Raw genomic sequence first — 26,603 nt, forward strand, 5'->3', positions numbered from 1 at the left:
GTATCGCAAGTGGCCGGCGGTGGGTCGACTGTGGATGTTAAGCTCCTGCGAGAGATGACGACCGGCTGGTGGTGCTCCGCGAATGAATGTCTCTGATGTTCTCCATCGCTATGATCAGGAGACAAAAACATCATCTGTCAGTGTCTGGCAACAACCTTGTAGCCAATTCATTCAGGAAGGGTCATGTCTTTTGTCTTCACTGTGGTCATGGTGTGATGAGAATTTTTGCAGAGAGTGCCCAGGTAGGATCGCCACGGGCCGGCGTCGAATGCTAGACAGGTAGTGGCTGAATGGCTGAATGGGCTACAGTAGTGGTTCGGGAGATGAACCTCAGAGGCTGCTTTGCTCTACGTCATGTTCCACTCCTAGTAGTACTACTGTACGGCTTCCCGGTCCCCTCTACGGAGTAACCTCTTCACTTTCGGTCTTTTAGTCTCCTCTTCAACCCTCACCGCGTGAAAGAAAAAGAGCGGGGTTTCATCCCCCTCAAAAATTCGAGACGATCGCCTGTAACAGGCTGCTCATCCAGTGACGCCATTGGTATGCTGAGACTGGCTCTCTGACTCTTTTCCCACGGTCGCCCACATTCCTCGTTCCATGGTGCGCAGATCCCGATGCAGCCTGCTGCCCAGTTCCGACTAACATGGAGGGGAGGAGGGTTCGATCATCGTTTCCCCCTCTCGCACGCGCTCACTCAAGCGCCAACTTTCATCTCTGGTCAGGCCGCAGTCTAGCAGTCCCCCGCAGCCATACACTTAAATTTGAGATGATCCGGGGTTGACAGTGCGGAGATACCACGCGTTTACTTTTCAAGACGTCTATAGGAAATTCGGGAAGAGCACAATTTTCAGCCCGGCTGGAAGCTTGGACACAAGAGATTTTATTCGCTGGATGTAATGCTTATCCTAAGAGCCCAAGCGGGCTTGGCCTTTGTGCCTGAACCCTGTCGGCTCTACTCTGCAGCTTTTCAGACAGGACAGCTCGAGGCCACCCTCCGAAATACAAATCCCCAGAACATCAAGAGCATTCTTCCTCCGCCTCGCTTGGATTGATCCAACCCTGCTGCGCAAATGTCAAGTAATTCCAATAATCCGCCTGGGTGCCCTCTCCGTCGACAGGTGCGTTTCCGAAGAATTTGGCGGTCCAGTAAGAGCTTCCGCGAGTGTGAGTGGCAAATGCATGCAGCCCGGTGTTCAAAGCGCGCGCTCGCTGAGATAATTCATTGTCAATCTCAGCTTGGATGGACCACTCGCCGATGTAAACAGGAAACTTGCCATCACCCGGCGATTCTTCCGCGTCTGAACAGATGTATGATGTGATGGTCTGGCTCGTTACTCCCCGACCAGCAAAGTAATAGTGGTGCACATCAAACACAACGTTTGCATCGCTTGGAATCCGTGGGGACCAGTATGCCTCGCCTCGGAAGCTTCCCTGAAACATGACCGGGATATTAGGGTTCGCCGCAGCCACGCGAGATATGACAGCTAGGATATACCCCAGAACCCATGCGGCTCCATCATCGGACAGCGCAAGCGGTGTTCCAAAGTAGGACATATCTCTATTGTCGACCGGCTCGTTGATGGGCGCGATGGTGTACGATCCCGGATGACCAGACGTCTGAACATAGTCGATCACCGCGTCAATTGCATCTAGGGAGTAGTCCAAAGCTGTTTGGTTGTTGAACCAGCCATAATGTCCTTCGGCTTCGCCAAAGGGCATTCCATTCACACCCCCGGGAAGCGAGTGAACATCGATAATGATATGCATACCGTACTTTGCAATGGCGTACGTGGCGATATTCTTCAGAAACGAGACCTGGTTTCCAGAGTGTAGCTGCGAACCCGGGACTTTAACCCACGCTGCATAAGTGGTCGGGATGCGAAGGGTGTTAACCTCGGCATCGTGCAACTCGTCGATAACAGCGGGTGTGATCCATGTTGCATAACGGCGTTCGAGGACAGCGCTGCATAGGGACCCTTGGTTGGCACAGAGACCCCATTCATCCGGTGCCCCTTTGGAATATTGCGCCCACCAGGTCGTGTCGATGGTGGACTCCTGCACGAGCCATCCGCCGAGGTTGACACCGTTTGCCTTGTATGTGCTCCAATCCAAATACTGGCCGACAGCAAGGTTGCAGGCTTGCAAAAGAAGGGAAGCGAGGAATAGCCGTGTCATTGTGACTGAATATGTTTGATTTTGACCTTGGGAGAATATTATCGAATTGATGTCAATGTTAGTGTACTCTTCGAGGGCTATTTAAGCCCCAGCAACACCCTTCTCTTATATCAAAAAAGCAGCAACCTCGGTGCTTTACTCACCGAACCTCATGGATCGTCATCGGCAACGGCCATTTTGGAAACGGCATTGACAGCGCTCACTGCGAACCAGCTGCCAAGAATAGCAGGTCGGATACCCCAAGGTGGACATCTGACCGCTATCTGATAACCCTGCATCGTGATATCTGTCATGCACTCCACACCTCATTTCCGGGGTCAGAACGTGGAGAACCCTGTCACTGTTTCGGCAAGGCTTGCAGCTGCTTAGGGATGATTTTTCTCGGATATCTCCACATCCCGAATGTATAAGTGATCAGGGTGCCCTATAATCAACGCAGATACATCAGCAAGGGCGTGTTCGGGAAATCTTGTTCCATGAGTTGAGGGGGTGGGGGTGGGGGTTTAGCCTTCTAGGGCTAAGTGCTTCAGCATCCCGTCAAGTCTGCGATTACATACACGCACTGTTTGGTAACATAGCAGGTTGATGCTTCAAAAATGGCATCGAGCATTGGCCGTCCAATCTTAGTAAATGTGGACAACAGGAGCCGAAACGTTCAACTCGGCACATTTAATCCCGAGTGATCTTTCCGACAAATTTCGAAAAGGACGCAGGGGACTCCCTGGCGGACAATGGCGGCGTTGGTTTATAAAGGCAGAGGAATCTGTCTAAGTACGATGGCCTCTCAGGACTTTCTCACGCCAGCTCGAACTTTGACCACTTCTTTATTACTGCTACGCGATGGGTCGCCTCAAGACTGCCGGGACCGCCGTTTTTTTGGCCATTGGAGGCTTTCTCTTTGGCTACGACAGTGGTATCATCTCTTCAAGTATAGCCCAGCCGCACTTTGTTGAGTACATGAACGATCCATCCTCGGCGCAGAGAGGAGGCATCGTCTCTTCCTTCACTGGGGGTGCCATCCTAGGAGCACTCTCCGTATCGTTCCTTGCTGACAGATACGGACGCAAGATGTCGGTTTTCATTGGCGCGATTGTTTCCATCCTAGGTAGTGCGCTTCAAGGCGGCGCCGCCAACGTGGCAATGGTTATTGCTGGACGGCTGATTGCTGGCTTCTCCGTCGGTTTACTTTCCGCTGTTGTTCCGATGTACTGCTCAGAGATTGCAACAGCACAGGACCGGGGAAAGCTCTCTGGTCTTTTGCAGTTTATGCTCTCCTGGGGCTTCTTTGTGGCCCAGTGGCTGGGGTACGGGTGCTTTCAGGTGGACAGTCATTTTCAGTGGCGGTTCCCGCTTGCGTTTCAAGCTGTGCCTGGTATCGTTATCGGCTGCGGTATTTGGTTCCTCTATGAGTCTCCCAGGTGGCTCGTAGAGAGGGATCGTTTCGAGGACGCAAAGTCTGTACTGCACAAATTACACGGAACTGGGTCGAATCATGACTTTCTTGAACTGGAGTTCCGTGAAATAGTGGACACCATCACTGCTGAAAAGCAGTTCGCCGTCTGGAGCTGGAAAGACCTTATTGCACGACCAGCCTGGCGAAAGCGGCTGATGCTTGGTATGGGCATTCAAGCCTTTGGTCAGTTATCTGGTGTCAACGTCATGTGAGTTCTCTATTACTTTCATCCTTCCAAACCAGGCTAATCGGAGTATAGAAACTATTATGGCCCCCAGATCTATGAGATACTGGGGATCGAGACAGGAACATCTCTGAAAATCATCGGTATCTCTGGCAGTCTGTCCATAGTTTACTGTATCATCGGACTCTGGCTTCTCGATAAAGTCGGCCGCATCAAGCCTCTCATCATCTCTTCCATCGGCATGGCTGCCGCTCTTCTAGTGAACTCTATCCTCTCAAAATACTTCGTCCTAGCCAATAACCCATCCCCGAACGACAACGCCCTCCGCGCAATGGTCGCCATGAACTTCGTCTTCAGCCTATTCTTCACAATGATCGGCATTATCTCCTGGGTATATCCTGCAGAGGTAAGTTTCAGTTTCAATTCCCAACATCGCCCCAAGTCACACTCAACAACACATGATCGTGTCATTCTCTAACAATATTCACGAAACCATCAGATCTTCCCCGCCGAAATCCGCGCCCGCGGCAACTCCCTCTCCACAGTGACAAACTGGAGCTTGAACCTGGTCTTCGCACAGTGCGCACCGATAGCCCTCGAAGACCTCGAATTCGGGTTCTTCTATTTCTTCTTCGCGTGGAACTTGATCGCCGCCGTTTGCTACTTTTTCTTCTACCCGGAGACGAAGGGGCAGACGCTTGAGCAGATGGATCAGTTGTTTGGGGGGCATATTGCCGCTCCGATTGTCAAGAAGGGCTTGGAGCACGCGGAAACGAGAACGGTGGTGGTTGTGGGGGGTGAGAAGCGGGTTTGATGTCTGTTTTGAGGTTTGGAGTGGCCATCCTGTATGCGGAACGGGTGCTAGGGGGGTCGTTGATGTGGCTCATTGGTGGCTAGGGGTTATATCTAGTCAGGCAGAAAAACGCTGCATCCGTTACATTTGACTAGACCCCTCAAGAAGACCAGAGCCCTGGCGCGCAGGGCTGATGATAACGTTATTTTACTGGGAAGCAAGCCGTTCCATGATTCGCTGAATATATCTAGGAACAAGACAGGGGTATGTAATACGATAGCGCGGTCTTAGAGAGGGTCTTTGTAGCATTCGGTATATCTTTATCAATCAATCATCGAGTATTACGAGAGGGGGTATTCATGAGGTAAAGGGGTAAAAGCAGAGCACTATTCATGCGCACGTCAGCTACCGTCAACGGCCAGGTCAGATCCTGTCGTGTAGCTGGACGCATCAGAAGCTAGATAAAGGTATGCACCTTTCAGCTCCTCGGCGCGGTCCTCACCACGCTTGGGAATCTTCTCACGTCCCTTGTTCTTCAGCTCCGTAGGGACGAAGCTGGAGGTCTCGGTTGCAATATAGCCGGGGGATACGGTGTTTGCGCGAGCGAACTTGACCCATTCTAGGGCCAACGATTTGCCTGTAGGTCAGTAGCATTAGCTTGGTAAACCAAATGTCTCGTGAGCGACATACAAAGGTGGATAATGCCGGACTTTGCAGCGTCGTAAGCTGCCTTTAGTTGAGAAATGTTGGCTTTGTGTCCACTCATGGTGGGTGTCGCAACAAAGCTACCGTAGGTATAGTCCTCGAGCTTGTTACCGTTCAGGTCAACGCCCTCCTCCTTCTGTTTCCGCCAGTAGTAGGCAGCGTACTTGGCGCAGTAGTATGTACCATTCAGGTCAATCTCCACGACATCGGAGTAGCGGGTCAGAGGGCCGTTGACTGCAGGACCCTCAGTCCAGGGTATTCCCGCATTAGCAATGAAGATATCCAAGCGGCCGTTGAAGTCTATCACGCTCTGCTCGACGGCATGCTTGACCGCATCGGGGTCTGTGATGTTTACTTGATAGGCCTGGGCTATAACCATCAGTGAAGTCTCAGCGATCACGGCCCATAAACCAACCCTGTACGCCGTACTTGTCGGCGATTTCCTGGGCCCGCTCAGGACATTTCGTGCCGGTGGTATACCACAGCGCAACATTAGCACCAGCTTCGGCGAGGCCATTCGCTCCTGTAAGACCAAGGCCGGCACCAGCGCCGGTCACGATAGCAGTCTTTCCCTTTAGTGAGAACTTTGAGTGCAGACTTGAGTGCGCCGGAGCTTTACTGTTGCCAGGGACAGGGCGGCCATGGGCATTAATGGGCACGCCGGACATTATATGGTATGAAGACAGGTGGGAAAGAGCTGAATATAAGAAAGGAGAGAGAATTGAAGTATGGTTGGAAAGAAGCGACGATCAGGCGGGCCACGTTAACTGACTTATATACCAACTGGCGCTTGTGCAATTGTCCCTCTGAGCCACAGCCAGAAGCCAACAGACCTCGCCAAGGTGTTGGTACTCCAAGGAAAGGCTTGGCCCACTCACCAACCTTCCCATTTTTCACAAGCTTAATTTGGGCCCGGGCTGGGGATGACGCTACACGACCCAGAGCCGCAGCAAATGGCGGACAGGGTCGAATCCTTGTCAAGCGCTGCTGCTGCTGGTCAGACCGTCAGGTATCAGGGCTGGGCGCCTGACCAAGGATCACTAATCAGAGCGGACCCCGGTCACCTATGCTCACGTGATTCTGTCAGACACTCACTGAGAGTATACGGAGAACCTTGACGACAGTCACGACACTCCCACCCTCCTCATCGCTGCCTTGCACTTGTAGGCTGGTGTGCCAGCTCGGACACAACGTGACGCTCAATCTTACTTAACTTATCACCCATTTACATCACTGCCCCTTACTCGCCAATGGCTCCCACCCACTATGTGGCTTTCGGCTTTCCATCTGCGTTGCTCGCGTGTGATCAACACAACCCATTGGAGATCATGACTCGCTACGAAGTATAATTCGATGATAACCGTAGCTTGTTGGCCATTAAGCATGGTCTTTCATTTCGCTGGTATGTTCCTTATTCTTCTTGTTTCGAGTAGCAATGGGAGCTGCTGCCATGCCTCTCTCTGCGGTCAACTACGCTCCAGCATAGTTGAACACTTAAATCATGGATAAAAGCAAGAAACTGCCGCCCCCAAGGTAGTAGTACCAGCAAGAGTTCAGAAATCTATCTGAGCTTTCAAGGGATGGATGGATTATCATCGCATTCCTGACGCCTTAGGGGGCAATGCGGGCACATTCCTCTACACTTCCACAACAAACGCCAGCACCCACCCTAGGACGGTTCTCCCGCTTCCAAACCTTGCTTTGTCTCTGTCCTGTCTCTATGCCATCTCTAGCCGAACGTTGCAGCAATCTGGAACAGCCTGGACGCGCGGGCTTCGACATTGACTCGGAAAGGAAGAGCAGGGTCAACAGTCGAGATAGCCCTATTGACTGCTTTCCTAGGATATACGGCGCTCCAAAGCGGGAAACAGCACTATGATCGCCTTAACTACCGCTGTTGCGATAGCAGTGACCTGCTCCGTTATCTTCATGGTCTCCGCCGTGGTGATCACTATCATTTGGGTCAAGATACGACAGGAGCGCAGGTCACTTGCATTGATAAAGGAAAGACAAGGACCGTATGCGCATGGACTTGCGACCTTCCCAGCCGAGACATTGACGGAGCTATCGCGTGAAGAAGGCTCCGCGCTACGCCAATATGGACAACTCCCTTACGGCAGACCGACCGAATGGGGCCTACTTGCTTCGAGAGAGAGCTTAGTTCAATCAGCAGGCGACAAGTCCCCTGTCCAGCTACTAAAGAAGACGCGCAGCTTCTCGCTTAAACACTCCCTCTCGTCCAAGTCGAAGCGGAATTCCAAGAATTTAATTAGGCTCGGATCATTGACAACACTGGCGGAGGCGTCTGAGGCTTCACACAACCAAGTATCTGCCTCAAAGGAGAACCTGGTTGTCTCCGCGGTGGAAGGCGTTATGGAACTGCCAACAGAGACAACCCCCCGGCAAACGCCGGAAAGAGAAGAAGAGCCATCGAGTACAGAAAATACGATCCGTCCGATTTCTGGAGCCTGGCCGTTGCTTCAACCGAGGGAGCGCTCCAGTGCTCTCTTCCCTGTCTTTGAGGACCACCATGAGGGCTTTGGCCCAGCCGGATCTCGAATCCGCGGTAGCAGCATCACATCCCAGACAGCAGGAATGGCGCCAGACCAGCCGGTTCCACCTCCGCCATGCGCATATCCTCCAAACCGTTTCCGCTTGTCGAAAAACGACTCTCTACGATTCTCTTCCGTGAGCCTTGAAACCGCAGATAGCTCTATCCTGGATGATAGCAGAAGGGCTTCTGCAATCGAAGGCAGCCTAACATCGCCAGCCTTACCCCCTTGCCCTACATTCGCTCCCTACAGTGCGAATGATGTCGGCAGAGGATATGATCGCAGAAGCCTAGCAGCTAATGCGGCTCCATATATTTTCCCTCCCAACTCACCTGCTCGCAGGGGACAAAGGGTAGACTCCGAGCGTGGCTCGCCTCGCCGCAGTTTGACGGCGTGTAGCCCGACTCGCTCGTCCGAACGTATTAGCCCACCACCACGGCGAAGTGAGTCGCTATCCGCTAGGCAATCCAGAGACACTACACCAAAGCCTTACCTGGACCTGGACCATATTCCTCCTCTGAATATAACAAGCCGCAACACCGCTTTGCTACCGCATTTCAGCCAAATGCAGCGCCACTCGATGCATGGAAGCCCGAGGGATAATGATCCGTTTTACAATGGAGTTGGGGCTGGAGCACCGCAAAACTTGACGTACAACCCTCGTTCTTCAGGAAGAAGGGCCAGCAGCTTTTTCTCACCAGACGCACCATCACAGAATCCCAGCAGCCAATCCAAACCGCCATTGACTTCTGCTCTCAAAGGTAGCGGGCACCGCAAAGGGCACCGACGACAGAACTGTGTGCGAATCTCAATCCACCCACCCATAACATTCGCAGGACCAGCATTCTCACCCATGGTTGAAGAGCCAGAGGAAGTCGAAGAAGTCGATGTCCGCCGGTCCGAGATATCTGACTTATCGACCTCGAATGTCTCCCGCAACTCCAGCGTATCGGCCATGTCTACCGCGAACCGGAACAGCATACAAGGCTCTTCGCCGGACCGCCCCATCTCGCGCATCATCGAGCCCCTCGATACCAGCCGCACAGACTCCTACGGCAGCCCAACCAAGAAAAGGAGGCAAACGCAGTCAGAGTCAGCCCCTATCACCATCACTGTTACCGAGAAAACGCTCCCAGGAATTTTCACGAGCCTGCCAACAACTACAGACAAAGACAGCCTCTCTCACACTCCATCCCCAGAACGAAATCCACCCGTATGGACAGTCGGCGACTACCAAGTCTCACCCGCTACCCTCGAGAACTCACCAGCGCCTGGGAGTCCGCGCCGGTCAGCGGTCATGGGCCCGCGCAGCCAACCAGGGAAGCCAGCACGCAACAGCTACCAATCACTCATCCCATCCGAGGACTCCAAACCCGCGTCTCCGCAATCTAGTCGCGCACCGCGCACCAACAGCACCAAGGAGTCAACCAGGAAACCCTCTCAGACCCTCCGCCGTGTAAAGAGCGAAGCCCGTGACCAAACACCCCCACGCAGCCCAAGCCAAGCAGACCGGAAGCGAGCCAGCAATTATACTACCAGCACGTCGTCTTATGGCACTGCCCAGCAGAAGACCCCCGGTACATCAGTGAAAGCAATCGTGCCGATTTGGGAAGACCAAGCCAAGAAGAACGCACAGTCTACCCCGCGAAGATCCACGGTGTCGCTCGTTCACGACCCGTCGGATCAGCAGGGGGGTGATAAGAGTGACGCATCTCCGAAGCGCGGTCAGGGTACTAGGATGGCGCGCATGTCTAGTTATCGGAACTCGAAACATGGATATACGACGCCTGCGCGGAAGGCTGTGGGGCTGGGGATTGGCGCAACGACGCCGGGGAGCTTGTATGACGGGGATGGGTTCTTGAGAGAACGAGAGCGAGAGTAGGTTCTCGGGTCTTTTGCGTTTGGGTTATGGTGTATGAGGGTGATGATTTAGCGGCGTTGCGCATAATTCCCCTGGTTGGTTGTATAGTTTGTTCATGCTCTTGTTTGGGGAGCTCCATTCTCTAGATAGTAATTGAATAATACCTCTCTCTTCGAAATTGGTTGTCTATGTCAAGCCTAAAGGTCTCTATACCAGGGAAACTTAACCTAGTTTTTATTTTTGGCTCTTCCTTTTCAGACTAAAGCTGGGATCAACCACTCAATCAGTCCTCCTCCACTTCGTTTCATCCCCATCACCATCCACCCCCTCCTCACCCCCCTGCTCCTCCCCATCCTCTCTCCCCCTCACAGTCCCAGCCCCAGGCCCCAGATCACCACCCGGCAAGCCCGGCCCCTCCCCACCCCCGATCCAGTTCCCCTCCTCATCAAAAAACTCATGCATATTATCCGCCGTAATCCACCCGGAACTCCCATCAACAGGAGGCGGCAAGCCTCCCTCGCCGGACCCCGGAAAGATAAGCCCAGACGCAAAAGCACTCTCTTGATCTTCTTCCTCCTCAACCGGGTCCGGGTGGAGGTTCGAGCAGGCAGAGACAGCGTTGTAGAGTTTCTGGGTTTCTGATTCGGGCTCCGACTCGGCTTCTTCTGGGTCGGTGGGTTGGGGTTCTGTGGATGATGGAGGCGGGACGAGGGTCACGGTGAGACTATCTTCTTCGTCGGATTCTTGCGGGAAGGAGGATTGCGCGGGTGGTTTGGTGATGTGCATGTAGAGGCCCTGGTGTTCGGTTGCTGGGGAGTCTGAGTCTGTGGGGAGCTTTAGGCGCTGGATGGCGTGGAGGGAGATGGAGGGGTAGGTGATTGAGAGGCCGGTTGATGTTGTGGTGTTGTAGAGGAGGAATTTGCTGTAGTCCTGTTAGTATACTTGGTGAGAAGGTGTTGAGCGAAGGGAGGACATACTCTGAAGTCACCCAGAGGTCTAGCCCCTCGATGACAGTTTCCTTGTCGGCTTCGTCTTCGGTTCCGTTGGCGCCATTCTGGGCTGCGGTAGAGCCGTTGACTGCGGCGCCGCGGAGAGCATTGAGGGTGGGTGTTGAGGTGAGGTCGCGCTCGAGAGCGACGAGTTTGCAGTTTGCGGCGTGGTAGTGGAGGATTGCGGGGCCGGAGACGAAGGAGTCTGGGGTGCGCGACTGGTGTACGGAGATGGGGACGAAGGAGGATGTTTCGGGGGGAGAACTTAGAGACTCCATGGTGTCTCTTCTACTGTTGGAAATTTTGAGAAGGACGATGTTGCGGAGCGGAAAAGTTAAAGTCTGGGTTGGAGCTTGGGCGGAGATTTGGCGCAGTGCGGAGCCGCTTTCGGTGGTTGTCCAATATCTAGGGAGCTATCTTGCACCTGTATTGATGCAGACTCTTCTTGTACAGTCGATTTATGGATACTAGAAATACTACAGCATATACTTGGATGGTCTAATCGTAGGCGTAAAATGCGTATCGGTCGTTGACCCGGTGCCATCACTAGATATATATGGATAACCACGGGGATAAGTAGGGCGGAAGCTTCTGTCTGCGCCTCGTGCTGTCCCAAACGACATCTATGGGTTGCTATCAGACTACTGAAGCTCTTATTACGAGGCACATTGTAAGTAAGACCACCAGATGCTAAAAGGTCTATTTTGCTGACCTCTGGGTACAACAACCCGGCGTGGTTTCGATGAGTTTGGGAGACAGTTACTTCAAGTCCAGCCCTCCGAATGCTCTATCCAATTCCTCACCTTCGTTCCTTGGAGACATGGACGGCAAGTCTGCCGCTGCGGAGTCTGGAGCAGCACTGTCCAGTAAGCTCTCACTGGGCTGACTGTGTGAATGTCGATTCGACGACGCATTAACCGGCTGCAGGAGCTTCTCATCGCGATCAAGCCAACCAGGAGCCACCCGGCGTTTCTCTGCGAGTTCGCGGACTGAAATTGACTCTTGCCAATCTTTAATGGCTTTGTCTGCCTCGGCCTTTGTGTTGTTCAAGTGTTGTTCAAGCGCCTTGCATGAGGCTAGGATGTCCTCCGGCGATGCAGCATGCTCCCCGCTGGCTGAGATGACGTAGCGGGGTTTTGCATCTGGGTTACTCGGGTCGACGGTCACGGAAGGTGGAAGCGTAGATGGCACGGATTTGTAAGTGTAAGGGAGGGTGACTGTGGTCGGGAGGTTGATGAAGGGGGAGACGGTCAAAGGGACCTGGGCGAGTAGTGGATGGGGTCCTGGGATGCGTTAGACTGGGGTGCGGGGGAAAGTCCCGGGCTCCGATGAACATACGGTATGATTCGTACATGATGCTGTGGGCAGAGCGGCGGTTAAGGGAGTTCAAATGTGCAATAGAACAATGTAATAATAGTGGTGGGGATGGTTAGAGTGGATGGACGGTAGGCTCCCACGTTTGAAGACGAAGCTATCCAGAAATCGGAAGTGGTACGAAGTATAGCAGCAGCAGCAGCAGCCAGCATTCAGGGTCCTTGACTCCAGAGTTAAAATTAGTTTGCCTGTGGGAAGCATCGAGTGCTGCCTTGGTCTAGCTACGTACAGAGTAGTATCTGCGTAGTGTCGCTGATTAAGGCTTTAATATTCAGGCTGCCTCCATCTCCTCTCAGCTCCAACGTTGATCTTTTCATCCTTCAGCTCTCTCGTCATTCGCCTTTCCTCAAATTCTTCCTCCTTTCCCCTCCCCAGCCACATTTTGGATCGAACCTCACACCAGACACCCCGCTAGAATATGCTTCCTAATCGCCCTATCGCGTGACAAGCATAAACAAACCTGTTCCTGGCCCGAGTCTAGCCTCCACGCTCACTCTGTCGTGTGTTCGAAAATCCGCCGCGCTTAACCCCACCACCGCCAACGCCAACAGTCTAACAGTCGCCTCCTCTCCCCTTTTTCGCTTCCTCTCCTCCCCGCTCGGCTCGACCTGTCTCGACCCAGCCACGAGTGTTATAGCTTCGTGCGATTTGACGTCTGCCAGTTCTTTTTCCATTGCCCAAGATGGATCGCAACATCGCGCGGGCTGTGACCGATAAGCAGCCGGTCCCGGAGATCGACTTCTCCCTCCATGTAATGGAAGATGGCACCCAGGTCTCCACCCTTGAGCGTGTTGTCAAAGGTGTGTCCCAAGCAACTAGTGACAAATTTGATTTTTATATTGGAACCATCCTGATCAATGCTTTCTTTTTCTAGAGGTGCAAGCACCCGCTTTGAACACTCCATCGGACGAACAGTTCTGGGACCCTGAGGATCCATCGAAGCCGAACCTGCAATTTCTCAAACAACATTTCTATCGAGAAGGCCGCCTCACTGAGGACCAGGCGCTATGGATCATACAGGCCGGTACTCAAGTACTCAAAGCGGAGCCGAATCTGCTAGAGATGGATGCGCCGATCACAGTATGTGGTGATGTTCACGGGCAGTATTACGATTTGATGAAGCTGTTTGAAGTCGGAGGAGACCCTTCGGAAACAAGGTATCTCTTTTTGGGCGATTACGTCGATCGCGGTTATTTCAGTATTGAGGTAAGTCTGCTTTTCTCTTTTGCCAAGCTAATCTAACCTTTCAGTGTGTTCTCTATCTTTGGGCTTTGAAAATCTGGTATCCGAATACGCTTTGGTTGCTGCGAGGAAACCACGAATGTCGCCACTTGACAGATTATTTCACTTTCAAACTAGAATGCAAGCACAAGTATAGCGAGCGCATCTACGAAGCCTGCATTGAGTCTTTCTGCGCGCTGCCGCTGGCGGCTGTTATGAACAAGCAATTCCTCTGCATTCATGGAGGTCTGAGCCCGGAGTTGCACACCCTGGAGGATATCAAGTCGGTGAGTGTCCAGAATCAGTTGTGGGTTAGACAATAACTGACTTTTGCAGATTGACCGATTCAGGGAGCCTCCGACCCACGGTCTGATGTGTGATATTCTCTGGGCCGATCCGCTGGAGGACTTTGGACAAGAGAAAACTGGCGACTACTTCATCCATAACAGTGTTCGAGGATGCTCATACTTCTTCTCTTACCCGGCCGCATGCGCTTTCCTCGAAAAGAACAACTTGCTGTCGGTCATTCGAGCACACGAAGCACAGGACGCCGGTTACCGCATGTATCGCAAGACCCGGACTACAGGCTTCCCCAGTGTTATGACCATCTTCAGCGCACCGAACTACTTGGATGTATACAACAACAAAGCGGCCGTGTTGAAGTATGAGAACAACGTCATGAACATCCGGCAATTTAACTGTACCCCTCACCCGTACTGGCTTCCCAACTTCATGGATGTCTTCACCTGGTCCCTTCCTTTTGTTGGTGAGAAGATCACCGACATGCTCATTGCCATTCTCAACACCTGCTCCAAGGAGGAGCTCGAGGACGAGACTCCCTCGACCATGTCGCCATCTGAGCCTTCCCCACCGATGCCCATGGATACAGAGAGCCCCGAGTTCAAGCGACGAGCTATCAAGAACAAGATCCTGGCCATTGGCCGTTTGTCTCGTGTCTTCCAAGTACTGCGTGAGGAGTCCGAGCGCGTTACTGAGCTCAAGACCGCGGCTGGAGGCCGTCTTCCTGCTGGTACTCTGATGCTCGGAGCGGAGGGTATCAAGCAGGCTATCACGAACTTTGAAGATGCTCGCAAGGTTGATTTGCAGAACGAGCGTTTGCCACCTTCGCACGAAGAAGTGGTTCGCCGAAGCGAAGAAGAAAGACGCATTGCCCTTGACCGCGCCCAACAGGAAGCTGACAACGACCCCGCCCTGGCGACAGTCGCAAGGCGTATTAGCATGTGAGTACATCGAACCTTATCATCAACATTCAAGCTAATAAATTATAGGTCTGCCGGTTCAGGCAGAAGCCGCCGGCAACGGGACGCAGGCCGGGAGTGAACTAATGATAATGACTAGTATCATGCCGATCCGACTTGACTGCCTATATAGACTTTTTGACTCGAAAGGCTTCCTTGACCGTTGTTGTCTGGTGACACCGGACCTGTATAGAAACCCTTCCGCGGGGCAGGGGACATAATGCTTGGGAATCGGAGAATGCCCGTCTATGCATGGTGGAGAAGTATGATATACTCTACTCCACCGCTGCGCCTTTCTTTTGTCGGATGAGATACACGAATATGTACTTGATATTGTTACCGGGGATGCAAGCACGGGAGACCACCACTGTATGTCCTCCACAGAAGCTCCAACGTCTGTGACGCTGGTAGTATGAGATGATGAATCAAATTATGAATTTACCTTCAATTTTCAGTCTCAGAAACCCAGTAGACCTCAATTATCTGCTAGATGTAGACTATACATTTTGTATGGAGGGTCACGGGCAAGCTAGCATACGCGCGCCAAGACCTGCGGGCTCCAACTTCATCCGATGATAAAAGATCAATCCAACCCGGACCACCTCAACAACCAAAACCACCACTGCAACCCCCTCAATGCCTCTCAAACTCCGCGGCTCGCTCCCAAAGAGCCTGCCACATAAGAGAGATACAGCATCAAGGGCAATTACACACTGTCCCTCCTGCGCCGCCCCTCCGCAACGTCGAAACCTCTCTACGCGTCGGCTTCCCTCTCACCTCCGATCCTCATTGATACCGCAATCGCAAACACCAATACGTAGTCCGGTGCCATGTCTACGGTCCCTCCCTAAGTCAAGCTCATACTCAACCGCCCCGTCATCAGCACTCACAGCCCGCCATGTTCCGCCGCGGTTACGAGACCTATACGAATCTCTCGCGCAGATCCAGACTGTTGCACCGGAACAGGTGAATTTGAGTCGGGTGCAGCTGGCGCTGCGGGGCTTAGAGTCGGAGGATGCATTGATAAGGGTTGCCGGTGGGTTCTTGGTTTATCCTCGCTCACTAGAGAGGTTGTTTACTGACTCGACTGTTGGTTGTAGTTCTGGGATTGAATGATGTTGCTTCGGCGAGAAAGCTGGTGAGGCTCCTGCTAGCCGATCCGCTGAAAGGCAGAGAGGACTGGGAGGATATGTTGGACTCTGTGGAGGGTGATGCGGGCTTGGAGAGAGGTTTGTTGATTAGGTATGTTTCTTGTTCTTGTACTCGCCAAATCATGGAAGCGGATTGGCTAATAGCTGCAGATATGGCGAGGTTTCAGAAAGCATCTCGAACCACCTGCTACCTACGATCTCGATCCCGTCGCAGGTCCTCAAGAAGAACAATATAGAAATCTTAGTTACAACCTTAAACGCCGGAGCCGACTTGTCAAACGCGCAGTTAACGGCCGATACGTTCCTCGTGCCGACGGTGACGATCCAAACTTCGCATACAGGACGGAGTAACATGGTGCGGTATCCGGTGCACAAAAGCATTGTGTGCGCACAAGGAGTGGACGGGTTACTCGCTTACAGTGGGCTGGTTGCTCAGTCTGATCTAAGGAATGAAGCGAACTCAATTCTCGGGGCTGTTGAGCTAGGTTCTAATGTTCCGCTCGTCGACGACAAACGACTTGCGTTTGTGGATACTGAGAAGGCGGACGAGGCTCTAGCCAAGTTTCGCGAATCCGTGCAAAATGCAATGCTATACGAGCGCGGGTGGACCGGGAGTGGAGTGCAATCGATCATAAACTGGCTGTCCTCTTTCCGGGGCAAAGAAGGGGAGCTAGATCCATCTATAAGGACACTGATCTCCTCTCTAATCGACGCTGCGGAGCAGGGCGTGATAGCGGCGGAGAGCCAGAAGGCCCAGGAACAAGAAGAGGCATCTGTCTCGGAAGATGTCCGAGGAAGCATGAACCGGACCGTGACCACGTGGGCTGAGAAAGCGCATACGGAACTGAACAGCGCGTTGGAGGAGGGTTTTGCGACTAAGAAATGGCACGGGCTAGCTTGGTGGAAACTTTTCTGGCGTGTCGACGACGTTGGTATGATCACTTCTGAAATTCTAAAAAAGCACTACCTACCTCGGGCTGAGAAGGGGATTATCTGGACCGCTGGTCAACTCGAGCAGGCTGGCCTGCATGAGTCGCTCGTGAAAGAAGAGACGGTCATCGTTGCTGCAGAGGAAGTTCCTACCGAGGAACCGTTTGACAACAGCAAAGAGAACGTCGCCGTGGCCATTATAGAGACTCCGCAGGAGGAACAAATCCGTTGGCCAACGCAAATCTCACAAAGTCGTGCGCGACTGCTCGACACAACGGTACCATCACTGCAAGCAATGGCGCAACGCCTAGTCCTCTTCAGTTTGTCAACAACATCTCTGACCTCCGCTCTCTCTATCCTGACCTACGTCTCGTTGCCGACCTCATCAATATATGAGACCTGCACCATCGCTGCCGTCGGTTTGCTCTACTCCCTCCGACGACAGCAGCGCAAATGGGAGGCCGCTCGAACATTCTGGGAAGAGGAAGTCCGTGATAACGGTCGAACCGCCCTTCTCGAGACAGAAGAGCAGCTGCGCACAACCGTGCGTGAAGGCGGGAAAGTCCAGGGCGCCGTCACAGCGCACGAAGCCCGAAAGGCCATCACCCAGGCCCGCGAAGCTCTCGATAATGTACACTAGCCTTGATACCAATATATGTACCACCATATCTCCCACAATCTTCTGAGCTGTAACCATAGCCTCTGTAATCCTTTGAAAATAACTCATGAGATCTCCACACTTCCCTCCGGAACACCCTGCCAACTGCGCAGCCTCCTCCCCAAAAACCGCATAATGGGCATCATCTCCTCCCGGCTGCGCGGCATCGTATCCCCCCTCCTAGAATAATGATGCGTCTCCACAAACTCAAAGACGTCCTTTGTCCTCTTCACCGCACCCTCCGTCACAACATCCGAGTCCCGACCCGCAATCAACAGAATCGGCGTCCGACTCTTCCCCTTCGCAGACCCCCCAGTGCGCTTCCCAACAAGCGAAAGCGGATACGCACCGCCTATCGAAATAATCCCACCAAGCTCGCCTTTCCCACTGCCATCTCCTACAATATCCAGCCCCAACCCATGCACCCTCTCCGCACAAACAACACCAAGCACCCCGCCCTGCCCAAACCCCCAGAGCAGTATTTCTCTCAGCGCATACCCGCACTTCTTTACCAGTATATCGCGCACAATATCCTCGACAAGCAATTTAGATGCTTTCTCGAACCCGGCGTCCATATCTAGTGCGCCTGTGCGCGAATCAAAGTTTATGTCGTCGCCCCAGTGGAAGCCGGGGAGGTCGAAGGGGAGCGGTTGCGGAGCTTGAATGGTGAGGATGGTGGTTTCTGCTAGGTTTAGGTTTTGCGCGAGGGATGTAAAGGGCGCGTGGGTGTCGCCGAGGCCGTGGAGGAGGAGGAGGATGTTTGGGGGTGGGCGGGAGGTAGCTGGTGAGGAGGATTGGGGGGGTGGGGTGAGGGTTATTGTTAGGGAGGAGGGGAAGTCAGATTTTGTGGGGGGGCGGGTTGGCATTGTGATAGTCAATGTGAGCCTGTAAGGGAATTGCTGGGCGTGTGGGATTGAAGGAAGGCGGCTCTGGCTATTTTGTGGTGGTTATGTCGGATGGTAAGAAGTTGGAGAAGAAGTTGTAGGTTAGTTAGAAGAAAAAAAAGTAACTATACGACGTAAGGAAATTAATGGGTTTTGGTATCAAGTGGTAATTACCATACAACCACCGGTAGTAGTACAGGGACATAACTATAGTTATACATACTTTTCGTGCCACTCACTGACACATTTGGAATATCAACCGCGATATGCTTCTCAAACCAAACACCCAGAACTTCTACTAAACGCCAAAGCCTTCTAGGTCCTAGTACTAAGCCATATTCATTCAGATCTATAATTGCTCCATATACCTTCGCGGCAAGTCAGTACTTCCTCGTGACAGTTCACAGCTATCCAGGACGGTATATGCACCCTCAGGCTCAAACTGTCCCTGCACAACCGTGAGGTACCTGCAGCAGCATGAAACCTCAGCCCGGAACGAAGGACTGTCAATTTCCAAGACACCATCCTAGTCCAAGGTAGCGTAGGTGTGGTGCATCCCGTTGATTATAGTAGAGTAGTCGCTTCTGCTCTTCGTATACATGTATGTGCACCTGTCCTCTGATACTTGCACTCTTGAACTATTCGAAGGGAGCGACAATAGGGACCTTCCTGCTTTGGTTGCCTGTAATCTAGTTATGATGTCACATCATGAAGATAAAGCTCCCGCAGAGCTACCCCATTGGAGATAGCCTAAGGTACATGAAAGGGCCGCTGATTGTCTCGCGCGAAGGGTAATCGTGTAGTTTGGGAATCTGGTTGCAGGAAGCTGATGTGGCTCAGGTTCAGCTTCAAAAAAAAAGGCTAGAGTGCTGGGTAGCACATTATGCAAAGCAAGATACTTAAGATCACCCATGGCCCAGTCTACTCATGTAGCTGTTAACTTTGGAGAACAAATTATGAAGCAACTTACAAACTATTAGCCAACAATCTTTGTTTTAGCAGAGGATGCACTAACCTCCATCCTCCACAAGCTTGGATAGTAGGAGTTCAGATCTAGCGCTAGGAGGCCATGAATAACAGTGGTAAGTTCTGCCGGAAAATCAAAACCTGGTAACAAAAACACATCAAGAATCACGCCATGTTTCTGTCGGGGTAGCAAAGCTGATTTCCAGAGACAAGCAGCCCAAGTGCCTCTTTTTGGAATGTATTTGGTAACAGTAAACTGCCGCCCACCCCAGGTGACATTCTAATCCAACTGTAGATCTATTGTAGTTTGGCAGGCTCTTTGCGGAAGTTGATCGCCTACCGTAATTTGGGGATAGAGATTGATGGTAATCCTATTGAGATGAGCTTCTAGCAGACATATTCATGGAGAATATTTGACTGAAACTCACCTGCCACACCTCGAGACCAAGATGCCGGATATATGGGCGTAAAGAATCATTGATTTGATGTTTTCCATTGTGTTGGTTGGGCATGAGCCCAAAAGAAACATATGGCCTTTAAAGAGACGGGCAGTTGCTGGATTCAAAAGTCGATGGAAGAGAGGGCCCCGGCAGTTACCCCAGTGAAGTGAGGTCGAGGTAACAACTATACGAGATAGGGAAATTAGTAGGAATATATGTAGCTTGTAGACACATGTCCATGAGGATGAGAAGGCCGGCAATGTGCTGAGTACCTATGTAGATAGATATATTGGATGAAACAAACTCAGAATCTGGAAGTAAAGAAGGACTCCCAGTCAAAGAGCTCTGGACAGAAGGAATCCAAGACTCTGTGTGGTTAGTACGTGAGAGTGTCATGGCAAGTGCGTGAACAACCAGAGGGTCAATCATGGATTGACTGTTGCTGAACACATAAACTAATCTGATAATCTGAAAGTATCATGTTCTCTATAGCACCTTCATTTCTTTTGTCTGGTGTCTGAAGGTGAATCTCAAAGCTCAGGCCTGATAAATAGAGACCTCAGAAACTAGATACTGTATGAGAGACCTTTAAGCATAAAATCCCAGTGGTGAAAGCTGTAGCCAATATATTAGTGGAAAAACAAAAGAATTCTAGTTAGTATCTGATGTGCTCGAGGTCTAGGATGGTTAGGTGAGTTTACCTAGTAGATTCATTCCTGACGTTCCATTCTCCTCTCAGCCGCAATATCGCGCTCTGCTCACCAAGGTAAAACGATCACCTTGATCAGCCGCACTGGGTCTACGGTCATGGTCAGGAGCTGAGCAGATATCTGTGATTGTATGGAGGGTGCTTGTCGCTTATGGCAGCCGTGATGACACGAGAAACTAGTTCAGCTCTTCCAGGCTGCGTCTAGCGCTGGTAGGAAGGGAGGGAAAGCTGGCAGAGAGAAACTTGCAATGGGTTGCATGTCGAATGAGAAGAAAAATAATTGGAAAACAGACATTCTGACAATATAATGATAAGACGTGATTGAGTGTTTTGTCTGCTGATTAGAAGCCGGGACTATGCTAGTATAGCTTTGCGCCACAGGCCGGGAGGTGGAAAGAAATGCGGACCCCAGTCAAATTTCCTCTTCTACACTTCCTCTTATCCTCATCCTCATCATCATTTCGTCTTTCCTTTTCTCTCTGTCGCGTCGTTAGTCTGGATTACGACGGCTCGAGAGATCGAATCTTTAGTTTGTCTTTCATTCCCTTCTCCACTTATTACTTGTTCCATCATCCCTTTCTCTCTCTCTCTCTCTCTCTCTCTCTCTCTCTACCCTTCCCCTGTCCGTCACCAACAACATTGCCTTGTCTGTTAATTGATGAAGATTCTAAGCGCTGCGACAGGGATTATTTGACTTGCTTTCATTTCTGTCTTCTTTTTCCGATCAGAAGACACACCTGGCAGCTTCTGTACATTGCCATCGACCTGTTTATTGTTACTCGCTGGCGGCAGTGGTACTTCTACATCCGGCGGCTGATAACTACCTAGTCTTACTAGCACTGGAGAACACTAAACCAGGCTCTCACCCGCTTTTTACTTCATGCTTCCCATCCTCCCCCAGTCGCCGATCAACCCATCATCCATCGCCTTTCATCTCCGCCTCTTCTACGCCTGCTGCCATCCTTGTCTTCTTGTCGCTCCTCCGTCGCGCTTCTATTCTCCTCGTTGAGGTAAGTCTTCGCGCGCTGTCTCCTCTTGTCCCTGGCCCCATTTTCTCCAGCCCAGCCTTATTCTCCTGCACCGCATATTGCCTGCACTGTGCTTTTTCTTTTCTTTTTCCTGTCCTTTTCTGTTGCTTTGTGTTTATTTCCTCTATTATCTCTTGATCCTCCTTGCATCCATCCCATCAGCCATACGTTTGGATCACGGAACGGCCACCTGTCTGCCCTGCCAATCGCATGGGCGCCCAATAACGCCAGACGGAACTCTTCATACTTTTCGTTCCCCTGCACCTGGTCTTGATCGCCTCCCAATTAGCCGCCAAGCGCCTTGTACTCCTGCCACTAAATTCTATTCATTGCTCAATGTCTTGACGTTTCTCGCTTTGTTCTGTCTTCCGTTCGTCCCCCCCCCTCTGTTTTCTTTCCTTCTATTGTCTCCTCTCGTTTTCTGTAGCCTTGTATCCGAACTTTTCTTTCCATTCTCTTAGCGTGTCTCCTTGACAAAGCGGCGCATCTGTCGCTTTCTTCTCCGTTTCCGATAGCCTTTTCATCAGCCATCTGGACTAAATCGTTCTAACAGCAAATAGAGGAAAGCGATGGCAGGAGTCAAACGACGGCTTGGTGCTGCTCACAGCTCAGCCACTGCCACTACCAACATCACGTCCACTGTTCATAACACTCCAAGAGGTAAGTTTGTGCCTTTTACATAAGTTCAGCACTAATTTCTCGTAGAATCTGCTAGCAATGATTCTTCTAGCACTCGTGTGACTCGAAATTTACGTTCGAGCCGCGATGCGCGTGCTGGTCAGAATGATAATACTAAGGCCAACACCACTGCCAGCAGTAACATTAGCGCTGGCAATCAAAAGGGTGATGCCACTAACAAGCACGGCAGCAATCGGCCGTCGCACATCATAACGCTCAAATATGGGCCCGCAAAGAGCACCTTATCAAAAGATGCAAACCGTGTGACTCCTGCAACCCCTTCGGCTGCCGCGCACACTTCCAGTGTTCCCGCCAGCACTCGTGAAACGCGGAATAGTCGAGCACGGGCTGCCGCTTCCGCCACTCCTGCGGTTCCTGCGGCTCAGACCAGTCTAAGCCAGTTCGATGGCACACCTTCCGTCGCCGCGGCTCCCGAGACACCGCGTTCTAAGCGCCTCAAACGGCCTTCGGTGGCCGAAGAAACCCCCAGAAGCACAAGACAGTCTACAAGATTGAAAGGGACTGATCATGAGACGCTTGCGGAAAATGGGGTCTCGGATACGCCAGCCGCCCCCAAATTGGACCTTAGTCCCTCAGCACCCGTTGCCTCCACTAGAACGAGGAATCGCAATCGACATGTAACGGATGTTAGTACTAATGTGTCGACTCGTAGTCGTCCACCAATCACTGTTGTCAAATCGCCACCTCCCGAAGATGTGGCTCCGGAGTCGGTCGAGGAGCCCGTACCCATGGATGTCGAGGCTTCTCATGCGCCAGAACCCACACCACCAGCTGAAGAGTCGCCTAAGGGTACTGCATTTTTAGATCAACACATTGACAGAGCCGAGTATCTAGATCCTGAGATTGAAGAAGAATCGAAGCCATTGTCGACGAGATCTAGTCCCCTTTTATCCCGAAAACGCAAATCTCTGGAGTCGGATACTCATGCCGCAATTCTATCTACTTCTAGCTCACCAAGCAAGAAGCCGAAACTAGAGGATACCGCGCCAAATCATGCATCAGAGTTAAAACTGCAGAACGGTGACCAGCGCAGAGCAGAAGACGCTCTGTCCCAACCTGACGAAGGTGTAGCCTCCAAGGCTGATGAGGGCTCACGTCAAATCACAGAAGAGGCTGACGATTCAACTACGCCCGACAATGCTACAGAGACTACTATTGTCAAAGCTACGCGCGGCGGACGTACCCGAGGTAGAGGCCGAGGAGCTAGAAATAGGACCTCCGCGCGCTTTGGAGTGACTAGACGAGGCCGTGGAGGCACCCGGGCTGCACGCTCGGCACGCACTGGCCGTCTGAATGACCGGTCTAGCGATATAGAGTTTGAACGTTCGCCGTCGCCTAGTGCCGCTACCCAGAAGCTGAGAGATCGCCAGCGTGAACTGGATAAGGCATTTAGGAGATTAGCGGCTGCTCAGCGGCTGGCGTTGGCTGTACTCGCCACACAGTCCGAGAAACGCCTGGCTCGCGACAAGCACGCGCACAAGGCTGTCCCCGAGTACGAGGATATAAACGCGATCCTGAAAGCACAATTGCGCGAGAAGCAGGACACACTTAAACGAGAATACGACCTCAAGGTCGCACAGGAACACAGATTATTCCAAGCTAACAAAGAAGCCATCGAAGACCGCTGTCATGTAGGTTTGACAATCTCAATGACTTACATCGCTAACGATCTGGACAGGTGTCGAGTCGCTACATTCAAGAGGAGCATCTTCTTGCAAGCCATGGGGAGTATATGACGTTCATAGAAGGCCGTCGCGCTGCGGAGGATGACGAACATACAGAGGTCAGTAATCCCATGTTAAATACCTGCTCGCGCTAATTGATAATGTAGACCGACGGCTCCGAAACAGAGAATGAACGCGGCAGAAGAGCTCCAGTTCCGCGAGAAGTATATAGAGGATTCATATCGTCCTTTGTGCGAAACCCCGCCGGCGCGACTTCCTATGAGCGTGCTGCTTTCGGCTGGGACGACTTTGTTCAGCGAGCGAAACTGGGCGATGACATTAATCCTCAGATGAAAGAGATCAGAGACGCCGGTCCATTTGCGGGACTTTCTGCTACCGAAGTTATCAACATGTTGCTAGAAGCCACAGGTGCTGTTGAAGTACGGGATGGAGTCGCTGTGAAGGAGTACCCTCCCCCAGCTTTTACAGACGTGCGACCTACAGCATTGACAGCGCTGGCTGATATTGCTGCTGCGGAGGCGCCCCGGCCTCTGATATCGCAACCTACTCCTCGACTTGCAGCTCATCGTGCCATCCTCCCTCAGCCACCCCAGCCACCGCCAATACACCATGGGCATCCAGAACCTCGACCGTTCGTGCTACCCCCACCAACTCCACGGGGGCAACCGCGACGGCTGCTTCCCGCCGGCCAGCAGATTCCGCCGATCAACGAGTCTCTTGGCCTTCCTGACCCGTTCTCGTCCCGCGGTGGACCACCGCAGCTTCCTCCTCCGCCAGGATCCAACTTCCAGCGGCCTCCTTTGCCGGGGTACTTGACTGGACACCATCATCCGATATACTATCCTCCTCCCCAACCCCATCGGCCGCCATATTAGGTTGTATTGCATTGCATTTTGTACTAGATTTGTTGGAAATTGGTCTCCTGGAATTAGCAAGGATTGCGGTGTTGGGTTGGCTAACTATTCGATGTACTACATAATGTATTTTCAGCTTGTTCCTTCAAGATCATCCTGGTGAATTGAACATAATCTCAGGTCAGGATGGCTCAACGTGACTCATAGCGGAGCGGGCGATGACTGCAGCGCAGTAGTGACTCGAGCTGCTCCACCCTCCCTGTTCCGATTCGGTAGGCGGTGTGGCGGAAGCTTTTTTGTATCTTTTTCATTTTTACGCCATCGTCGAGACTCAGCCTCGTCTACTGCTATATAAACACCTGGTTAGCTCTTTGTTTGCCTCAGAGAACTCATCCTTAACTACTGTTATATCCTGATACCCTTCTAATCATACGACATCCCCCTCCCTCCTCTCCCACTCCCCCTACGCACAGTCGCTTGCTGACTGTCCCGCTTGTACCCCGCCTCTCCGACATATTGACGATAATATCCCCTCAGTTCCTCCTACCCAACTCAACCATGGCTGTCCGCGCTCAGTTCGAGAACTCCAACGAGTATGTACTCTAGACATTACTTGTCGCAGCAATGAGACTGACCGATATCTAGGGTCGGCGTTTTCTCCCGACTAACCAACTCATATGCCCTTGTGGCTATTGGTGCTTCGGAAAACTTCTACAGGTACTTTTTTTTCCACTTAAATTATTATCTGCCAACCCCAGTCCTAACGCGCTACAGTGTCTTCGAAGCCGAACTTCAAGATGTCATTCCCATCTGCCATGCCACAATTGCAGGAACACGCATTATCGGCCGTTTAACCGCAGGGTACGCTGCCCTCCCGTTTCCGTATCCTCAAGCGACGCTTGTATACTGACAACCCCATGCGCAGAAACCGCAAAGGCCTCCTCGTCCCCACAACAACGACAGATCAAGAGCTGCAACACCTGCGAAACACGCTCCCGGATGAGGTCAAAATTCAACGTATAGAGGAGCGTCTGTCGGCGCTGGGTAATGTCATCTGCTGCAATGACCATGTTGCGCTTATTCACCCGGATCTGGAGCGTGAGACGGAGGAGATGTATGTTCCCTACTTCATGTCTACCATCTTCTCAAGGGCTATGGCTAACTCATTCGAATAGTATTGCGGACGTCCTCGGCGTCGAAGTCTTCCGCCAAACAGTCGCCGACAACGTGCTCACAGGCTCCTACATGGCCCTCTCGAACCAGGGCGGTATCGTGCACCCCAAGACCTCCGTTCGCGACCAGGATGAGCTCTCCTCCCTCCTGCAAGTTCCTCTCGTCGCTGGTTCCGTCAACCGCGGTTCTCCCGTCGTCGGCGCAGGAATGGTGGTTAACGACTGGCTTGCCGTGACCGGTCTCGACACAACAGCTACGGAACTGAGTGTTATCGAGAGCGTTTTCAGACTCGGCGAGATGGGTCCAAGGGGTGTTGGGCAAAATGCTGCGAACAAGGAGAGCATTGTGGAGAGTTTTTACTAAGGGTTTTCTCTCTGCTTCTCTTCCGCGGTTTTCTTGCATTTGTTCGTCGCTGTGATGGGTTATGGATTTGGAAATGAGCATGAACATGATCGTCCCTGATTGATGACCGGGTCGGTTCTTAGAATTTGACTCGGCAACTCCAGGGTCCGTACGAGCTGGTACGGTACAAATGAATAACCATGGCATTGCGGTATCTCTGCTGCAGCTACGTACATACCACGATTTTATCCCTCTTCCTCTCTACTCTCAATATTATGGGAAGAGAGACTACAGACCCACAGAGCAGTAACCGAGAGAAAAAGCAGCCCATTTTGTCTTCCAGTATACCTAGAGTTATAAAAGTAAAGCTATTAATACATTCGATGTAAAGAGCCGCCCGAGCAGCGAGCAGCGAGCAGCGCTAGCCACGAGATCAATATGCTGCTTCGCCTCGTCTCGGTTTGGAAGGATCCTCTTCCGTTCCTTCCTTTAAGGATTTTCTGGATGCCTTCCCATCC

At 52.0% G+C, this 26,603-nt stretch overlaps 11 protein-coding genes across 11 annotated transcripts; 6 read left to right on the plus strand and 5 right to left on the minus strand.

Annotated features, from left to right (window-relative positions):
• Positions 1–646: 646 nt before the first annotated feature.
• BJY04DRAFT_32196 (putative cellulase) lies at positions 647–2,595 on the minus strand. Its single transcript, XM_073720134.1, has one exon. The coding sequence runs from the start codon at positions 2,173–2,175 to the stop codon at positions 1,018–1,020; it is 1,158 nt and encodes a 385-aa protein (XP_073572876.1). The 5' UTR covers positions 2,176–2,595; the 3' UTR covers positions 647–1,017.
• BJY04DRAFT_32190 (sugar transporter) lies at positions 2,596–4,925 on the plus strand. The gene is made up of 3 exons (XM_073720133.1): positions 2,596–3,836; positions 3,888–4,218; positions 4,312–4,925. The coding sequence occupies exons 1-3, from the start codon at positions 3,016–3,018 to the stop codon at positions 4,624–4,626; spliced, it is 1,467 nt and encodes a 488-aa protein (XP_073572877.1). The 5' UTR covers positions 2,596–3,015; the 3' UTR covers positions 4,627–4,925.
• BJY04DRAFT_32222 (putative carbonyl reductase) lies at positions 4,645–6,030 on the minus strand. Its single transcript, XM_073720137.1, has 3 exons — positions 5,726–6,030; positions 5,296–5,679; positions 4,645–5,242 (listed from the first exon to the last, which is right to left on the minus strand). The coding sequence occupies exons 1-3, from the start codon at positions 5,976–5,978 to the stop codon at positions 5,007–5,009; spliced, it is 873 nt and encodes a 290-aa protein (XP_073572878.1). The 5' UTR covers positions 5,979–6,030; the 3' UTR covers positions 4,645–5,006.
• A 1,112-nt stretch (positions 6,031–7,142) lies between these two features.
• BJY04DRAFT_185683 (uncharacterized protein) lies at positions 7,143–9,825 on the plus strand. The gene has a single exon (XM_073710803.1). The coding sequence runs from the start codon at positions 7,186–7,188 to the stop codon at positions 9,742–9,744; it is 2,559 nt and encodes an 852-aa protein (XP_073572879.1). The 5' UTR covers positions 7,143–7,185; the 3' UTR covers positions 9,745–9,825.
• Positions 9,826–10,002: 177 nt separating this feature from the next.
• On the minus strand, positions 10,003–10,990 carry BJY04DRAFT_216779 (Voldacs domain-containing protein; the record flags this gene model as incomplete). Its single annotated transcript, XM_073715857.1, has 2 exons — positions 10,003–10,645; positions 10,701–10,990. 2 exons carry the CDS (start codon positions 10,988–10,990, stop codon positions 10,003–10,005), a joined length of 933 nt encoding a protein of 310 aa, XP_073572880.1.
• Positions 10,991–11,373: 383 nt separating this feature from the next.
• Positions 11,374–12,391, minus strand: BJY04DRAFT_32599 (uncharacterized protein). Its single transcript, XM_073720143.1, has 2 exons — positions 12,051–12,391; positions 11,374–11,995 (listed from the first exon to the last, which is right to left on the minus strand). The coding sequence occupies exons 1-2, from the start codon at positions 12,064–12,066 to the stop codon at positions 11,472–11,474; spliced, it is 540 nt and encodes a 179-aa protein (XP_073572881.1). The 5' UTR covers positions 12,067–12,391; the 3' UTR covers positions 11,374–11,471.
• A 137-nt stretch (positions 12,392–12,528) lies between these two features.
• BJY04DRAFT_32596 (serine/threonine-protein phosphatase 2B catalytic subunit) lies at positions 12,529–15,014 on the plus strand. Its single transcript, XM_073720142.1, has 5 exons — positions 12,529–12,886; positions 12,961–13,292; positions 13,337–13,594; positions 13,644–14,548; positions 14,597–15,014. The coding sequence occupies exons 1-5, from the start codon at positions 12,769–12,771 to the stop codon at positions 14,646–14,648; spliced, it is 1,665 nt and encodes a 554-aa protein (XP_073572882.1). The 5' UTR covers positions 12,529–12,768; the 3' UTR covers positions 14,649–15,014.
• A 16-nt stretch (positions 15,015–15,030) lies between these two features.
• BJY04DRAFT_32607 (uncharacterized protein) lies at positions 15,031–17,329 on the plus strand. The gene is made up of 3 exons (XM_073720145.1): positions 15,031–15,602; positions 15,667–15,808; positions 15,868–17,329. The coding sequence occupies exons 1-3, from the start codon at positions 15,203–15,205 to the stop codon at positions 17,285–17,287; spliced, it is 1,962 nt and encodes a 653-aa protein (XP_073572883.1). The 5' UTR covers positions 15,031–15,202; the 3' UTR covers positions 17,288–17,329.
• Positions 17,329–18,263, minus strand: BJY04DRAFT_32602 (alpha/beta hydrolase). Its single transcript, XM_073720144.1, has one exon. The coding sequence runs from the start codon at positions 18,169–18,171 to the stop codon at positions 17,371–17,373; it is 801 nt and encodes a 266-aa protein (XP_073572884.1). The 5' UTR covers positions 18,172–18,263; the 3' UTR covers positions 17,329–17,370.
• Positions 18,264–21,901: 3,638 nt separating this feature from the next.
• BJY04DRAFT_206669 (uncharacterized protein) lies at positions 21,902–24,591 on the plus strand (the record flags this gene model as incomplete). The annotated part of the gene is made up of 4 exons (XM_073713745.1): positions 21,902–21,992; positions 22,038–23,662; positions 23,710–23,814; positions 23,863–24,591. 4 exons carry the CDS (start codon positions 21,902–21,904, stop codon positions 24,589–24,591), a joined length of 2,550 nt encoding a protein of 849 aa, XP_073572885.1.
• A 257-nt stretch (positions 24,592–24,848) lies between these two features.
• Positions 24,849–26,453, plus strand: BJY04DRAFT_185697 (translation initiation factor 6). Its single transcript, XM_073710804.1, has 5 exons — positions 24,849–25,163; positions 25,216–25,287; positions 25,345–25,431; positions 25,496–25,684; positions 25,746–26,453. Exons 1-5 carry the CDS (start codon positions 25,129–25,131, stop codon positions 26,104–26,106), a joined length of 744 nt encoding a protein of 247 aa, XP_073572886.1. The 5' UTR covers positions 24,849–25,128; the 3' UTR covers positions 26,107–26,453.
• The last annotated feature ends 150 nt before the right edge of the window (positions 26,454–26,603 follow it).

Source organism: Aspergillus karnatakaensis (assembly GCF_047715665.1).
Source record: "Aspergillus karnatakaensis strain CBS 102800 unplaced genomic scaffold BJY04scaffold_16, whole genome shotgun sequence".
In the NCBI taxonomy this organism is placed as follows: Eukaryota; Fungi; Ascomycota; class Eurotiomycetes; order Eurotiales; family Aspergillaceae; genus Aspergillus; species Aspergillus karnatakaensis.